General features: G+C 42.4%; 1 protein-coding gene across 1 annotated transcript; it reads left to right on the top strand.

Moving 5' to 3' along the window:
- Window positions 1–597: 597 nt before the first annotated feature.
- On the top strand, window positions 598–9,631 carry LOC142768608 (uncharacterized). The gene is made up of 3 exons (XM_075870623.1): window positions 598–730; window positions 4,734–4,967; window positions 9,510–9,631. The coding sequence occupies exons 1-3, from the start codon at window positions 673–675 to the stop codon at window positions 9,539–9,541; spliced, it is 324 nt and encodes a 107-aa protein (XP_075726738.1). The 5' UTR covers window positions 598–672; the 3' UTR covers window positions 9,542–9,631.
- The last annotated feature ends 9,273 nt before the right edge of the window (window positions 9,632–18,904 follow it).

The following is an 18,904-nucleotide window of genomic DNA, read 5'->3' on the forward strand; positions in this document are numbered from 1 at the left end:
GTCTTTTCCGTTCATTCACTTTTGAGGTTTGCGGAAGGTGATCAAAGAGTTCATCAACGCGTCCTGATAAGAAAGGCGTATCAAAATACTGGGCGTGCAAACACGAACATAAGAGAAGCAAAGATACTTTTCGGTAAATTGACTTCTCTAGTGTGTCCATGTTTGCACGCTCAATCATTTAGCTAAAATACGTACTACTTAGCTCGGCTCTTAATTATTCTAAGAATAGCAGTTTCCGCGTTTATGAAGGCATATTTTCTTGTCTCCACAGATATTTCCTCTCCAAAATTTATTCATTCCTTGAAGACCCGGTCTCATGCCGTACATTGCTGTTTGCATGTCGTGATAATATGTGTTGGCTTCTACCATCATGCCTAAGCACCCTGAACTAGCACAGCTTCACCAAGCAAATGTAGATGGAAAATAAAAGATGCATGTGCAGGCAGCATTCAGCAAAAGAAAATACGGGGAGGGGGTTGAAGGCTTCTTTTTTTGATCGCCACAAAAGTAAACAAGCAGCAAAAACGTCAAATGGGAACACAGATGTTTGCAAGGCCATTGAACAAGTGCAGTTTGGCTGAAAAATACCGTAATGTGAGCCCGTTGAGCTGCAGTCTGTAGAGCAACTAGACCCATGTTTTGCCTGACATTCTGCGCCACAAAAGGAGAAGAATGTCCCACAACTTAGCATTCGAAGGCTGGCTGGATGCCTCAAAAGCTGCACACTACAGTAAGTTCCTTATTTCTTTCTTGACGGCACCGCTACAGGGGATTCGCTCTGAATATTATCAGCATCAGCTGTAATGAAGACACTATGAAATCAGGGTATGCTCGAACGCTACATAAACAAAAGAGACGAAATACGATGTATATCTACAACCACCATAGCTCTCCATAAAGAAAACGACAGAATCTCAGAAAAAAAAGGGTGGAAAGCACGGAGACACGATCTCTCCAATGCTACTCACCGCGCATTCACAGGAGGTTTTCAGGGCCCTGTATCAGGAAGATCCTGTATCAGGAAGGAGTTACTGGCGAGTATCTTACAGAGAAGGTTCAGCTTAAATTGAGGATGACACGTGATGGAAAGAGAAAGGATACGTGTAACCTTAAGAGACAAGACGAGAACAGAGTGGTTCGGGCAACAAACTGCGGTTAAGGATATCCTAGTCGAAATCAATAAAAAGAACTGGCTGGGGGCCGGGCACGTAGCACGTAGGCAGGATAACCGCTGGTCATTAGGGGAACTGACTAGATCCCCAGAGAAGGCAAACGCACGAAGGGGAGGCAGAAAATTAGACGGGCCGTTGAGATTAAAAGTTCGCACGTATAACCTGGCAGCGGAAAGTACAAGACCGGGTTGATTGCTGGATTATGGGAGAGGCATTTGCCATTCAGTAGGCGTAGTCACGGTGATGATGGGGATCAGCTGATTGCACACCTAGAGCAGTATTTCCTTGACTTTTTGATTGTGCTTTTTAAACTTATTAAGCCTACACGCAGCTTTCATCCCATCATTACTGCTTTTTATGTGTGTTTTGTGCTTCTGTGGCCATAAATTCCAATTCAATATTGGCTTTGGTGACGGGGCCGCGTGCGCGCTGGCCTTCCTTGAGTTTCACTGCTGTCTGTGTGCAAGGAGGTTTTGAAAACTAGAAAGACCGTAAACTGGAGAGACTGTATATTTCCTTAATAACATCATGAAGGCACCAAAATGGTCGTACGTTATCGTAGTGCTTTCTTTTGATTTGGAGAGGCATATCCACTCAGCACGTTAGGCGAGTTTAGTGGAAGCCCTCCTCAGGCAGGTGAATGTACGCATAGAACAACAAATCGCTTATTGAATAACACCCACTTGGTTGCTCTTTTGAGCTTAGATGTTTCATTCATATTGCTTTTACTTGTACTAACGTAGCTCTAAAGGATAACAGCCAAACTTGAGTACGTCTTCGCTTAAAGTGGATCATGTCAACACTTCATCTACATTAGAGCGGCGTGTTTCTTGTGGCACTGCCGAGGCGTTCACTGTGCGCAGTAGGAAAGAAACATCAGAACTCACACAAGCAAACTTCGAATAATGTCGGTGTTCACTTAATCTTGCAACGCGTGGTCTTCTGGGCCATTTCAATATGTATAAACACGGCGACTAATTTCACAGAATTTAGCATTACTCAGTTGTACCAGCTTATTTTTGCGGTCACTGTCACCATGACGTTTCGTGAAATTTCAAAGATCAATAGCATCGCCTTGTGCGTTGCATGTTTTATGTGGGAGTGACCATTTGCGAGAATAGCCGATAATTCTGGCTATGGGAGTCCCTTAGAGAGAGTGCTGTTGAATTCCAGCCGGGACTGTGTACTTTAAGTAGCTAAGAACCCTGTACTTATCATACTTTTACAATGATCAGTTTATGACATACTTTAGTTGGCACTGTGCCGTTGCCGCTCCGCTTGCAATAAAACAGTAAACTAAACAGGCGTAGCCTGATTCGCTGCCACAGCCACGTTTCCTGAACCAGCATTCTCTTGAGTTACGCCAACTCGACTGCTGAAGAAGTTGGCTACCACACTTCGCGCAACGGTCAAGTTTGTTGCTATCGTATTTATTGCGTCGGCCCTGCCGCAAAGCACGACCTCTTTTTGGTTTCCAAAACGACTGTTATATGTTCCTGATATTCTAAGTTTCGCAGCTCATGATTTTTTGTTGGCGCCGTGAGGACTTAGTTGAAGCATGGACCCGTTGCTTTCACTGAAATGTTTGAAAGTATCACAGGTAGACAGGAGAGTTGACAATTGTTGCATATGGCCACTATTTTGGCCCATTGACATGTACTACTCTACACACTGTTCGCAGATGGGTCAGTGAATACTGAGCACTCTACAAAGCTAGCATACTAAGATGACTTATGCCACGTTCACTTCGCAGAAATCAATTCGCCTTAAAAATGTTTCATTCATATTTAACGAAGTGCGTACCGTGAAATGCCGAGAAAGTGCACCCCCCTCCTTTCTACTGTCAAGGATAATTCAAGCAGATTTCTGAAGGAGAGGAAAGGGGGCTGCTTACTCTGTGGGGGAGAGGGGCTGCTCACTCTATCCCGGACGAAAATTTAAATTGGCGTTAGGAAAGCCGCTAAAATTTAAAACAATGTTCATTCGTGTTTATCACGAAATTCAATAAATATTTACTATTTTTATTTCTCTTGTGTTTCTCAAACTTGTCCAACCAATCCTCGAAGTCGGACGCCTAAATTGGGCCCGCGCACTCGACTTGCTGAGACTTACGGACATATAGTGGTACATCACCAAGACCGGAGAGCCATGCATGAAGCACACCATCCTCCGAACCATCAAGTGAAGATGAAATGCCACATTCGATAAATGATTGAGTCACCGCTTTTACTAAAACAACTGCCTAAGCCTGACATACGAAGTACTGCACATCTTACCGTTACCGTCATCGAAGCATCTGAAGGAGGGGCGCATGTGCTTGGCATTTTACGTTGTAATCTGAAATTTCATCCCTGTCAGCGGCAAGTCACACTGCATGATTGCTTTATGACAATACACTTCAGAAAACAGTGCGAGGAACACCAGATCATTTTCTCACATGCTTCCTTCATGATATAGCCTTTATTGATTTCGCGCGAACTGGCCCCAACATGATGACGTTCCCGATTTATGACCCGAGTGGTCTAATTATCGTCTTCTTCGGTTACAGCGATGACTTTCACATTCGAGTTCATTTCCGTCGGCTAAAGTACCACTGCACCCATCCTCACTGGAATGGGCAACAGAGTAGTTAAAGGGCCACTCACCAGGTTTGACAGTTTTGAGCTCACAAGCGCAATGTGTAGATGGGGTGTTGACGATCACATCTACCAAAATTTGGAACGCTACGCAACGCAAAAATGGGTCGAATTTCAAGATAAACGATGCTCTTCATTTAACGGGCAACGGGCACGCCCTAAGAGAATGAAGGCATGACGTGCGCACAGGAATCGCCCTACATACACGACGATGCAGGGACGTTAGTCTTCTACGTAGACGACTGTGCTCTGACGTTGCCAACAGTCGCACGTGACACGGCGAAATTTATTTACCCGACATGCGTAGCTTATGAAACTTGTTGCTTGAAAGAATTAATAAAACTTGAGATAAATGATGAGGCGCAATAAGGCAACGTACGGGTCTTTCTTGCCATATTTTCCCGTGAGTGCAACGAGATGCGGGGCTAATGTGCCGGCCTTTCGCATGCGTTCCTGTCCCCGCATCGAGCAGACGACAACCGTGGAAGCGAAAGTAACACTCTTACACGTTCACGCACTCATTCTGCTCATCTATTCTACGGCGTCTAATACTCATGTCAAACCCCGGTCATACCCCTGTCAAACTTGGCAACTTAGGTGCACTTTGAGCGAGTGTAATTACGCTCACAAAGTGCTATTTTGGCGGTTCGCTGCTACACGAGAAAGTGAAGTGTACTTTGAAAATGATGACAATGGCAATTCTCTGTTGATAGTGGAATATATATTTGTTACATTTGCACTCGCATTTCATCGTTGGATGACGTTGTCTTTCTTGAAGTAGCACCAGTGGCACACGCCATCGCAAACGACTAGAGAACGACTCATCTATACAGGTTCAAGTATAGACGAGTCGTTCTTTTTGCACTGTGGCAGCGACGGCGACGGTGGGTGGACGCATACTAAGCTTCTCCTCTATAACCTGCAGCTGCCTGCGGCTGCCCAAACCTGACCGTAAGGGACCCGGTGCAGTGTTCCACCAGGTTGCTGAAATACCAGCTCTTTCATCACTATTCATTTTGCTGCATTGCACCAGGGCCAGACTTCGTCACAGGAACTGCCATCTGGTTAAGACTGCCGCAACTTGGATTACCGCTCTCATCTTGGGGGTGGTGTTTTTCCCGGGAGCGCAACTTTTTGCACTGTGGCAGCGACGGCGACGGTGAGTGGACGCATACTAAGCTTCTCTTTATAACTTGCAGGTTGGTGTTTTTTTATTATTGCGTGCCCACGCGTACCATGCCATCCCATCGCTGTTGCGGCCATGAGTGTTTTGAGCGTTACATGTTTTTCTCGAAGCTAATGTAGAGATGTGAAATGTCACTTTCGCCAAGTTTTATCTTGTGACTGTGTTTTCTGTCCCCTGTTGTACTGTTGTCCTATATTTCTAAGCTTGAGATGACCAATAAATGAATCCATGTGGCTTACACGACGTTGCAAAGGCCGTGGCTGAAAAGCAACCAGGAAGCCTAAAAGACGTTGTTAAAGTAATGACTGAGTTGGTAACTAAGTTAGATTCATTCGCGTCAGACATTAAATCTGACGTTGCTTGCATCACTACCTCGAATAACGAAGTTCAGTCAGAAATCGCTGGTCTTCGAAAATCTGTACAATTCTTGAGTGATGGTTTTGGAAAATTCGAGCTTGATGTTCAGGCTATCAGGAATGAGCTCACTATGACTAGGGCCGAAATCAAGCAGTGCCGCGATGAGAACGAACTACTAAACTGAGCTTAAACAATACTCAAGAAATATGAATGTGAAAATTCAAGGTTTCCAGTTGTGCCACACGAGTATCTTCTGAGAGTAGTTGAAAAACTTGCGGGATGTCTAAAGGCCGACATAACTGACAAAGACATAGACGTTGAACATCGTGTGCCATTTAAAGATAAAAGTAAGCCACATGTGATCGTGAGGTTTCGTTCGAGAGCCGCCAGAAACAGAATGCTTTAGGCGGAAAAGAGAATGCAAGAGAATGCAAGAGATTTAGGGTTCGACATAGATGGCTTAATATACGTCAATGAGCACCTCTGTCGTGCAAACAAAATTCTGCTAGTTAAAGCGAGGCAACTGTGGAAAGAAAAGAAATGGAAATTCATCTGGGTGTCACAGGGAAATATTCTGATGTGGAAGCCAGAGAACACAGCAGTTCTGTACATAACCTGCGAGGAGGACTTGGTGCGGGTAGTATAACAAATTGTTATAATAGTCTTCTTAGTTGTGATTCTGTATGCTATATTTCTTTCGATCTAAACAGGAAACTGTAATCATAATGCCTTTTCATACAGTTTTTTCATGCTACACGGCATCTTGTGTAATCACTGCCTCTGTTTTTAATTGGTACTACACAACTGAATATTTGTTTTATACCGGTAATATTGTTGCAAACTCGAATAATGCTATTGCTTTAAGTACTATGCATCACTTGTTTGTTATCTATATTTGGTTATCAAAAGTTGTGGAACCAAAGCGTGGTACTCCAAAATTGACAAACCATCATTACAACGTATTTTATTTACTTTTACTTATGCATCCTATTCCAGAGCTGCTACTTTGTTATACTCAGTAACCTTATTGTCTGTTTATATGTATTTATCTCTATCACCTGTAAATGAACGCTAATATAAAGTCTTCTATTCCTGTCACGTAAACACACTTTATAAAAATCTGGGCGGGTCACCCCTAGCTGTACTTCATAATAATATGCATTCCGCACGTTGTAAAGACGACAATCTCTTTGCTCTTCTTGATCAATTTAAATTTAATTTTTCCGTAATAATGCGCACAGAAACGTGGTATCGTGATGACTCGGATGTTATCACTATCGAATGTTACAATACAGTGGACTTAAATAAAAAAACAAGAGCAGGAGGTGGTGTATGTGTGTACCTTAAACATGAAATGAGATACGAACGGGTAAATGAATGGTGTCAATGCTTGGAGGATTGGGAAATTGTATCTGTTAAAGTGGACAACTGTGTATTTGTGACAGTGTACAGACCTCCCGATGGTAATATTAACAACTTTATGCAGTTCTTGGATCAGATGTTCGCTTTCATAAATGAGCATAATTGTAGCATTGTATTGGGAGATGACCTGAATGTTGATACGTTAGCAAACACAAAAACAAAAAAATCTTTCCACACTTCTTGATTCTCACTTTTTATGAAATGTCATTGTCTCACCTACTCGTATTACTCAATCGAGTGCATTATTAGACCTGTTCGTAACAAACTTTTCCTCTGTATCCATACTTTCAGGCACTATATCTACCGTGATTAGTGACCACCTCCCTGTATATTTCACTGCGCTCCGATTTCGTTATCAGCCCAGACAGTCCATTTCTGGTATATTATATCGACCAGTGAATTTAAAATCTCTTTCGAACTTTCGGGTTGAATTTCAGCGAACAAAATGGGACAACTTGTTTTCCTTGTACACGGCTCATTTAGGTTTTGAGTGTTTCATGCAAAAGTTCATGTCACTTTATAATAAATTTTTTCCTCTTAGGGCTTTGAATATGTCAAAGCGTGCTCGCAAACCTTGGATGACTTCTTAGATACTAAAAATGATGAATGAAAAAGATAAATTATTTAACCTATTTCTAGTTACCCGAAATTCAGATGATTTCAAGATGTTTAAAAAATACAGAAATTCAGTTACTAAAGTCCAACGGCAAGCAAAACAAAATTATTATAATTATATGTTTGAAGGCGTCTCTGACAGCAAAGAAATCTGGAATAATATAAACTCCATCATATCTCGAGGTAGAGCTACAAGTTCTTTAGAACTTGTAATTGACAATGAGGTTATTAAAGGTAAAGAGTTAGCGGATAAATTTAATGAATACGTCCCATCTATAACTAAAAGCTGGCACCAAACAAGTGCTTTTACGTACTTACCAGCACCACTCAAGGAATCAATATTTTTTGTCCGACAGATGAAGATGAGGTAATACGAGTGTTTAAAAGCTTTAAAATGTCTAAGAGTGAGGATTTAAATGGCCTGAAAATGGAAGCGATAAAACATGCTAGTGACCTACTCAGTCCATGTCTGACGCACATTTACAACGTTTTCCTAAAAAGCAGCATTTTCCCACAGAATATGAAGGATGCTAAGGTGACGGTGATCTACAAAGGTGAAGACAAAAACACTTTAACAAATTACAGGCCGCTTTCAATTCTCCCGCTTTTTTCCAAAGGACTTGAAAAAATTATTCATACTAGACTGTTGAATTTTTTGATAAACATTCCGTTATAACTCAATCACAATTTGGTTTTAGATCAGGCTACTCAATCGAAAGAGCCCTATTGTTTCAAAAAGAATTGTTTCTCAAAAATATTGAGGCCAAAAAATTCACACTTGGCATATTTCTAGATATGTCAAAAGCATTCGACAAAATAAACCACAAGACAATATTAGGAAAACTGCAGTGTTATGGATTTCATGGTGTAGCCTTAAATCTGATCGAAAGCTACCTAAAAGACAGACACCAGTGTGTATCTATAAACAGGGAAATTTCGTCCATGCAAACTGTTAAAGATGGTGTTTCTCAAGGCAGCATATTGGGTCCCCTTTTGTTCATTATATTAATAAACCATATTGTACAAAAAAAACTCAAACTCAAGTGTGCCTGGAAGTAAACAACGCCCCGGACGCCCAATACGTAATTTACACAAACGATACAAGCTTATTTTTTCAGGTACAAATGTTAGTCATCTAGTGAATACTGCTAACTCAACGTTACAAAAGATATACTGCTGGACACTTGAAAATTCTTTACTTATAAATTGTCTGAAAAGAAAAGCTGTTCTTTTTCGTGCCAAATCTCCCCTCAATGAAACCACTGAACCCTACAATCTCATGTTAAATAGCAGCATATTCTAATATTCTTCCACCGCGAAGTCTTTGGGCGTTGTTTTCCATGAACACGTGAAATGGGATTATCACACGGAATTTTTATACAATAAGCTTTGCAAAGTCTTGGTTGTCTTGAGAAAATGTCAGGGTTTATTGCCAGTTCCTCAAAAACTTCTGATATTTAATGCGCTCTTTACATCACATCTGAGTTACTGCAACCTAATTTGGGATAATAGAACAAAGGAATCTATTAGTAATCTTACTATCTTACAAAAAAGGCACTGCGATCTGTTGCTAACCTTTTTTTAATGCCCATACTTCACAATTATTTGCTAAATTCAAAATAATAAAATAAATCTGCTCTACGAATATTCTTTAGCAGTCTCTTTTAGATCTGATACCATAAAAGGTCGTGGTAATATACGTAGTTTGGCTAACTTGCTATTAAATCCTTCAACGCGCCTAAACCGAAACTCTGAATATTGGCATGTGCTGAGACCGCGCACAAATTATGGCTTTCAGACATTGAATTATTGCTTGCCGAATATACTAAATAAATTAGGAATTAATTATGAAAATGTTCGTGTGCTCTCTAATGTTTTATTTTAAATATGCTTTATTATTTGTGTATTATTTTTTGTTTGAATACTTCTTTCGATGTATATCGTGTGCATTGTTTGGTTAGTTTAGTTTGTTTAAACTTTTTCTTCTGATGCAAAGCGCATGCATTGCTGGTTTACACTGTCCTGTGTTTAATTTGATTTTGCCGTTTTTGTTGCCACAGTTTCCCTGTGGATATGGGGCTTTGTCAAGCTGTTTTCTACAGATTTTTTCCTCTGTCCCAGCCACTTGCTGTACAACTGTGCGTCGTAAATAAACTAAACTCAAACTCAAACTCAAGTGTGTCTGGAAGTAAACAACGCCCCGGACGCAGCCATTGTAAATCATGTGCTGCCGCATCCCTCTTGCCGACGTGGCCGCCAACTGGCCGAGGGTGAGAGCAGCAAGCGTTTTCGTTGATTTATGACTTGTTTTGTAACATATAAGTATCCGTTATAAAGAAAACAATAGTTTAAAAATGGTATGAGTGCTGTTTTAGGCAACAGCCTATTCTGTGCAAGCCCCTGGTACGGAAGCTACACACTTCGTCACAGCTAAGTGAGGTTGGGCAACGCACTCGCCGGCAAGTGTACTTTGCGGAGATTGAAACTAAGCTTGCTCGTGTGACAGCGCGCAAATGACACTCGCGGCTAAGCGCACTTGCTCGAAGTGCATTTAAGTTGCCACGTGCCAGCGTTTAAAAACCGTCCCACAGAAACAGGCAGTAGAACATAAAATAACGCTGGTCAATAGGCTGGTCAGCAAAACAACCATGCTCGCGTGCTCCGGGGTTGAGCTTGTTCAGGCACGTCATGCGCACGTGGCTTCTTGGTTGAACGCGGGAGAGGGTAGGGAAAGATTTCGCTTGCGAAGGCTACGCGGGGGAGCGGCAAGGGTTCCTAGCTTGCCTCCTCTCATCCTCGTTTCGCGTCGCTAAAAAAAAAAGTTTTCTCATCTCGTCTGAACCGGCTGGGAAAAATTTTCGTGGCATAATGCTCGTCTACGGACACACAACAACTTCCATGGTCTAACTGAAATTTGTTATGGGGCCTGGTGAGTGAACCTTTAAAAGGGTTTCGTGAAAGACCTGTTACGTAGGCATTCTTCCTTTTTTTTCTCTGAGCAGCGCGCATTGTCCTCTCAAATTGAAACTGTTTTGAGGCAGCCTATCCATGCTACAATTCGCACACACGTCCCCCAAGCCATGCTCGTGCAACAAGACCAAGGGAGGAGTGCTTCGATGACAAGCCGGTGCTACAGGGAAACACGTTCAAAATAAAGATGTCGAGGCGTTTAAAGGAGATTGAATGAAATCGACGCCAATACACTGTAGTAAAAGTGGCTAAGACGTATTATCAGCTTCCCAGAAAATGTGCCAAGGCAAATAGCTCCTTCATTGTAAAAAAAAAACTCAGGCAATAACTACATGCCTGGCCATTCTGATAATGCAAATTTTCTCTTTAATTGGTGGCAGAGAGTGACTCTTTCAGATGAGAGCGGTAATAATATATGTAACTAATTAAAACCGAACTACGCCTCACTGCGACTGCACGCCGCAGCAATCATAAGGTCTCCATATTAATCGTTACCTCGACATGTACCGCAGTATGATGGCGTAGGCTGGGTTAGTAAGTATTAAAATTTCTGCTGTCTTTATCAAAATTACGAAACGAAAACTCCAGCATGGTGCAACACGCAATATAAGTATAGTTATTGTAGTGTTCACATCCACGGGTAAACAGCACGTCGCGACCGCGAAACAGCCTCGCTTATGTCGCGTCTTCACTGACGTTTTATTGCGACGACTACTTGAATTTATCCCCACTCGTAGGCGCTGCCCATGACGTTCACTGACTCAGGCTGCTCCTCGTTTTCTTTCTCGGCAACGGCCGTTCCATTTGAGTCCTGCTTTTCGGATGACGTTGTGTCGGCACGCCCTCCTTCGCTCGAGTGAACCCGCTCGCGGAGACTGACCGAGCGTCGGATGTCCGTTTCTCTGTCTTCGTCCCCGGTCGCCGCTGCCACAGTCTCAGCGGCTACTCGCCAGTGAATCGAGTCCTCCGCTGTCGCCTTATTCGTAGCCATCTTGGCAGTACTTCCTGGGGAATATAAGACAACTGCCAACGCGAAAATTATGAGTGCCATCAGAGTAACAGTCGCGCAGAGCACCCACTGACGCTTCCACATATCGACGGTAGCGCTTTCTTGGCCCGCCAGTCTGAAAAGCGACGCCGTCCCGTAGACGGAGCTCTTAGAGGCAGACTTCGGAGCACTACCTTCTTGACGGCTGGGACCCACTGCACCATACGTTTATCGCATCCCGCTCTCTTTCTACGGACGCCAACTCGCTGTTGAGACATCAGTGCATCGGAAAGGCCGGGAAATGGTCGACGTCTTGAAGGCGACACCGCTCCTAGGTAGGTTATGTAGTTTAAACATGCGCTTGGGATCATGCGGTGCCTTGTACGTGAATATGATGATGATGATGATGATGGCCTAAATTTTTGACTCATATCCTCTTCGGGGGATTGGTTCATGAAGGTGATGACATCGTATACGAACGGCGCTCTCCCAAAAAAGGGGTTGGGCCTTATGTGCGCCGATTGTGTTTTTCTTTCTTTTACCTATGTAATCATGTAGCCCCCATATTATTTATGATGATTTTCCTTTGCGGCCTGTTCCTGCTACATGCTATTAGCCAGTGATTGTCTGAAAGAAGTATGACTATAGTGTACTTTCACATTATTGTACAGTCTCGCATTTTGTGCCCTTATTTTGATATTGCGGCATATCTTGTCTACTACGAGAAAAGGAGTAGCTAGTGTCACCATATTGGCAACAACCTCTCATATTTCATCACTAATAAAAAAAAGGATGTAGCATCAGAGGCTCGTGCAGATTCGTTGGTTGCTTGTTCATCGCAAAAATCCCACCCGGTGGTCATCGATGGGGCCACACATTATCTTAAAAATGAAAAGCTTTAGATAATCAGCACGTTCTGAAACAAATGGTTTCGACCATGATTAAAAAACTTTAGAAATAAATGTTCTTACCGATCTATTTGTGGAGGGTGATTTCAGGGGACAGCAAGAAGCGAATCGTACTTAAACTGTAGAGAAACGCAACAAGCAAGCGTACGAAAGTGCAAACGTCAGCAAACAGGCATAGCCCTGCCTACTTTAATGAAATCATGCTGTTAATTATAGAAACGAAGGAAGGAAGGAAGGAAGGAAGGAAGAAAGAAAGAAACAAAAAAGAGAGAAAGAAAGAAAGAAAGAAAGAGAGAAAGAAAGAAAGAAAGAGAGAAAGAAATAAATAAAGAAAGAAAGAAAGAAAGAAAGAAAGAAAGAAAGAAAGAAAGAAAGAAAGAAAGAAAGAAAGAAAGAAAGGTCAGAAAGGTTAGCTAGTTCTTCTACCTGTGCTAGAAAAGGGGAACGTGGTTTAATACAAATACATACTGTGTCCAGGATGTTCTCGAATCATTCGCTCACATGCTACGTGGGTGATCGCAAAATTATCAGTATCCAGTACACCCCTCAAGAGAGTGCACATAGGAGTACTAGTAAAGAAAGTAGAATTTTCTTATTGGGTGGTTAGAAAAGTTTACGATGCATCGCTATCCTTGAGGAGGTCTCGCGACTCGTTAGCAGACCTCGAGCAGTGTTTTTCAAAAAAATTCAGCATAATATATTTACACCATCTTCAATAAAGTACTATGCTCCTTCCCGGTGTGTTAGTTCCAACTTTCTAAACATCTACTAACACAGTGCGACATATTAAGGTAAGCTGGGCAAACTACTGATGCCGGTGACCTGAAACCATCTATAACAAGTGTCTTGCATAAAAACAGAAATACTGCCCTGTGAAAAATGCTGAAGTCGCACACATTCTGAAAATTGTTCCGCAATGCTGCGGGCTATCTTTTTTTTACCGCCTTCGATTCCCGAATATGAACTGCATACCATATGTTTTGTACTGGAAATTGTGGTTTATATCACTTATAAGAAGTCTTCACCCTCATTCGCATGAGGAAATGCGAGCTACGCTGCGTTCTTTTCCATCTGTCACTCGTACGTCAATGTAATCAATTTAAAAAATATGAACCACATGTAATGAATGGCACAATATGGGAGAAAACAATGCAAATTGTACACAATAATTTCAGTAGAAAGCGCCAGTCCCGTCGCCTCTTCCATTTTTTTGCTTTCTATAGATAATAAACAACCAATAAAAGAAGACACCTTGCTAAGAGATCTGAAATCTATGACAGAAGTCGTTGACAATCACTAACGAGTGCCAGAACACTATCAATACTGTTGAAAGGCATACCATGCAGGTCAACTTACTTTCTTGTGTAGGTGGGGTATTGAAGCTGTGCTTCAATACCACCCCTGCACCTGATATATATTGCTACACCTGATATATATTGCTACACCTGATACATTTGGTATTGAAGCTGTGCTTAAATACCAAACCCGCACAATAATGTATATGTAGAATGATGCATGCGTAATGGATACGTAATAAATAAATCAGAATAATGGATACGTACAAGCAGTTGTATTTAACAGGTACTACTTCACGGAAGAGCATTAGCAAAATAGTTATTTATGAATATTCTGTGCAGGAAATACTCAACTGCAGAGCCACGTACAGTAGAGCTAATCAGAGCAACTTGCCCCAAATCTTAGTAAATGTAAAATCCTAATCTAAGCAAGTAGTCGGTCGCCGAAGTATTCTCTCGGTACAAGCTGAAAGACTAACTCACCAACACTTGTTTTATACATGTCTTTTCGACAATGCAAAAAGTCACAGGATCTCTTGTGCATCTGCCTCAGTCTACTTAAAGGCAAAAGCCATCTTCTTTCCATTTTCAGTCGATGCTTTGAACTCCCTGCACCACCCTTCAAAACACTTCTACAATTAAAGTGATTTTATGATGCCCCCTGTTTCTCACCTTCTTTTGCACTGCGCCTGGGCTTGGTCCGCCTTTGACCAAGCAATGGCGCCATGTGATGACGTCGCCATACATACTGTAATTCTGTGACGTAACGATTACGTCATATGGTGACGACAACAAACAGTGATGATTCGTTCTGGCACTTCATGCAGTGATTCTCTATACTACGCTGAAAAATTCTCATTCAGAGACATTTTTTTATTTCGGAGATTTTTCCCTGCAAAAAATCACAAATTTCCCAGCATATTTCTCTGCACAACAGTACTAATTTCCGCTCCGATCCACGCACACGCCTAATATAATACACGTGTCTGCCGTACTGGCGACTTTTGAGATCATGACTCGCCCCTCCACTGCCGCACAACAAAAGTATGACTTTAATAATTCATATACTGTTAGTACACAGTACATTATGTGTTCGAAGTCTAGCACCAATAGTAAACTAGAAATCGCTCTGCGTAAATATCCGGTACAAACCCGAAGGGTTATGCTTGCGTTGTACATGTGCTAAAACCGATTACAACAGATTAAGGCGCACTGTGACCGGTAATAATTGTCGTCATAGGAGATTTGAACCACTCCTCAAACTCCCTGCCATATCACGAAGATTCCCTTTTCCCCTTTGACACAAAATCACAGGCAAAAATTCACCGAAAAAGGGGAAATTCTTTGCACGGAACATCACTGACCCCACACTCGTGTTGACGCTGCCTACGTGTGACGCCGGCCAACTCCCCCGTTAGATGAGGTGCTAAGGCTATGGAATGGAATGAATGGAATGAAAAAATTTTATTTGTGCTAAGGCTATCATGTTGATAAATTGCATCCCCGTGATCCAATTCTTCTTCCCAAAGTTGCACGGTGACCACCGAAGAAAGCAATGATGGGAGAGCCGAATACCGTGAAGGAAGTGAACCGGATGCTTCAATTTCTGGTTAACCTCCCTGCCTTTTCCTCATTTTATTCTTTCTTTTCAGGAAACTGGACCTACCTTACGAAGGACCATGCCGGCTCTCCCAAGCTAGCGTTGGTGGTGAAGGCGCCACGTCTTTTCTAAATTCTCTATGGAGAGCTTAACCAAATACGTAGGATACTTCAGGGCAGTTCACGTATGACGGCCCCTGCCACTCTACTTCCAACACCAAGTGAGCTAGTTGCCGCAGTACACATGTGCTTGTACAATTTATTCGTCATTAATCTAATACTCTGGGGCTTCATTCCCGTCTGTTTGTGCAGCGGATCTCTTGCAACTTCGCAAGCGTGGTGTTAGCCATGAGGTACACAACCACGAGTCTCACGGCTCATTTCATGGAAGGTTCATTCGCTCTCACCTTGCAGGTCGAGCGCGATCTGTTAAATTAAATAATAACACAAGTAACCTATTAAACATAACTTAACACTTAGAAGAGGACATGTTTTTGGCTGACTTTTTTTGTTTTGCCCCACTCCAATTATCATGTCCAACTGGAACTTCGGTCTGGAATGCGCATACATGGTGGAACAACATTTTTCTCTTCGTCACTTGTATCAACGATGGCTGGCGTGACTTTTTAAGCAAATTGCATAAGCAAGTGGGCATTTCAAACCTAAAGAGTTTCTTGCGTAAGCTTCAGTTAGAATTGTTGAGTTGGTTTTCGTTCCACAGATCTGCTGGGTGACATGCTTTAGATTTATGAATTTTTATTTTTAATTTCGTCGCCCACACCTTTAGAGCTTTAAGTGCCTGGCTTAGCAATCGCTTATTACGTTTTTCGCAGACTTCACAATATATTATACAGCAATTTCCAAATAACCTGAAATAACGTCGTTACTCTTGAGGTCCGCAAATTTGTTTTGTAAACCAAGAAAAGTCATCGAAAAGCGGATCGCTGCAGTAGGCGTGATATATTGAATGGCTTACGTTTGTTATCCGTTACTTCGACGTAATGTCTTCGACCAGTGAGATAAAAACGGATCCAAGCTACTACGTAATTTCTATTCTAATTGACCAATGAACGGCAGCATGCTCAACTGTGTGACAGTGGAAAGGTATAGTTGAAAGCCGTAATGGTAAGTGGGAGAGGACTTAATTCCTTCATGTTATGTGTGGAATAACTTTGAATATATTTGCGATGTGGTTTGCAGCAGACAAGTCAGTTAAATCAGTCGGTAGTTTTCAACCTTATGCCTTTCGTTAGAATTATGCACAGAGACAACTTTTGCTAATAGAAAGCCATGTGGGACCCGTTGCACCACCTAGATAGGAGCTTCGTAATGTAGCGTTTTGTGAGCTTAAAAACTACAGGACTGTGTGGGAGGACATCCTAGTTGTGGTTGGGCGATGTGGACGGTGCCCCAAACGTTGTGGAGAGGACTCGAAACAATGAACTTGTTAGCGTCGTGACGGCCCTCTGCACAAAGTGCTGAGCTGCTCGTAGGTTAAGCAGCTTTATAATCGTCGCAGGGGTACCAGCCGGAACGCGGCACACCGTCGTAGCAGCACTCGCGCACTCCAAGATGTGGTGAAGGAAACCATCCGTGACTGGCACTGCTGCGTACATTTCGCGGAATTTGAGCCAGTTCTCTATACGGTAAGCCTTGGTGCACTTTGTTCTGGCGTGGAGAGGATAGAGGATGTCGGGATAGTGCCAGGTGCGCGGCGCCACGAGTATACAAACCCCCGTCGGTCACTAGGGAAAAAGGTCGAGCGCCCGAGCCACACCGGAGCACACAAAGATATGGCGACCATTGTTCAAGAAGTACATGTACAATTCCGCAGTCGGCAGAACTTACATTAGTGCACTGCCACTGGCATTGACCCGCAAGCAGCCGCACGCTGTGGAATGTCAGTTGAAATCAGCGCATACCCCACAAAATCGCCGCCACGACGCTCGGGAGCCAGACGATGAAGTCCGCCTCCCATTCACCCCGTGAGCGGACATATACACTTGGAACACTTGTGACCGCCGCACTAACGTGTACCTTCACTGCCAGGCACTCGACTTCGGCTTAAAGATTGTCTGAGACATCAATGGGGACCTGAGGAAGGTGTGAACGAACGTAAATTGACGCTCTTGATTTACCATTGCAGTGTGCGGCACGATCGCAAAGAGGGCTGAGGCCTGTGTTGTTACAGGTTGTCGCTCCATTATATGCAACGTAGTCTGTGCAAGTGAGCTCCCCATCATAAACCAGCGTTTTCTAAAATGCCAGGATGTCTAGTCCACTTTTGGGAAGTGTGCGCGTGAGCTCAGAGTGACTGCGGCGGAGGGAACGAACTTTCCACTGGGTGATTCAACGAGAGATCGACACGGGTCCAAAAGTTGATATTTTAGATTTCATTCAGTACTTTATATTTCGTGAACCTCTCACCAGGTAGCCCGAAAGTCAACTTCATTTATTGATTAACGGCATAACTTATGAGAAAAAAATATCAAACTTCACCAACACGGAGGCACCAATTTCGTGACCTGTCAGTCTCGAAAATTGCAGATGCTATAAAAAGACAAATATTTTTGTTTCAAGGAAGATATTTTTTAACTGAAATGCATGGGTAATAAAGAATGAATTCATACGATTTCAAGTTTGTAGACGTTAAAAGAAATAGCTTTTAAAAATGTCTAATTTTGCGACAGCTTAGGTTAAGTTACGTATTCCCCAATTTTTTCTCCGAAAGTAATGCAAGCAGCGTTTTCAAACTTGACACGTTTTAAGGATATAGTGTGTTCATTGAGTACATAAATTTTTGCTGCCGTGGGGCAAATGTAAAGTTTTATATATTGCCTAAAAAATCTCATATTTGCAAAAGTGTACTCCACTGAAATTTGAATAATAAAAAACCCCATCTTCGATTTTTCTTAAAATCTCGTAAATAGGCAAACGAAGGCCATCATACAGTAATATAGAAAAATGTGTTGCATTATTTTGTTTTTAGCGACAATATTCGTGGTACAAATCAGAGATTTTCGAGAATGCGCTGATGTGTTGAGAAATCTAGAAATTGGAACGGAAAAACGGCAATGAGCTTAAAACGCGAGTAAACGAGACCGCATTTGGTGAAAAAAGGCTGTTTTAGCAGATAGGAGTGACTATTTTCAACACGATATTCTACAGTATCTGAATTCACTCTTATACGTAGAGCACTCTTATATGTGGTGCCTCTCCATTACTGACACACAGATGGAGCTGCTGTGATGGCCGTTTGTTTGCAACACGTTGGGTAAGAGAATTGAATGTTGAATGAGTTCATAAACGATTCATAACAAATTTTTATCATTTGGGGCACGAAGACTGCCGCATTAGACTGAAAAACACACTTTAGAGCAAGTTGTCATCCGTCGTCTGCTCTACAGATAAATTGCTGCGTGCCGCATCTCAGAGGCAACGCTTTAGATCATATGGTTTAAAGTAGGGACACAGATTACGCCTCCCGTAATTTTACCGACAAAAAAACATTGTGAAATTCATTTTAACGTACTATACTTCAGTTTTGCATTCGCACTGCGGATACTGGCGCACGCTGTTTTACGTCTGCTTTCAATAAAGGTGAGAGACATAGGAACTGACGACAAATAGATCACTTTCGTGCTGCTGGTTTCACGTATAGTTGCATTGCCAGTAATTTGAGCCTCAAGCAGCGTGGCGATGGCTGACCACTTCAGCCGGGATAGAGTTTTTTGTTCGGATTACCTCATGTTGCAT

This window comes from Rhipicephalus microplus, chromosome 1 (assembly GCF_043290135.1).
Source record: "Rhipicephalus microplus isolate Deutch F79 chromosome 1, USDA_Rmic, whole genome shotgun sequence".
NCBI classification, from domain to species: Eukaryota; Metazoa; Arthropoda; class Arachnida; order Ixodida; family Ixodidae; genus Rhipicephalus; species Rhipicephalus microplus.

Excerpts from the sequence above, each read along its gene's own strand:
- LOC142768608 (XM_075870623.1), top strand. The coding sequence starts at position 673 with ATGTCCCACAACTTAGCATTCGAAGGCTGGCTGGATGCCTCAAAAGCT. Across the intron at positions 731-4,733 it reads CTCAAAAGCTGCACACTACA|CTGCCTGCGGCTGCCCAAAC; the intron begins GTAAGTTCCTTA and ends TATAACCTGCAG. Across the intron at positions 4,968-9,509 it reads CTGTGGCAGCGACGGCGACG|CCACTTGCTGTACAACTGTG; the intron begins GTGAGTGGACGC and ends CCTCTGTCCCAG.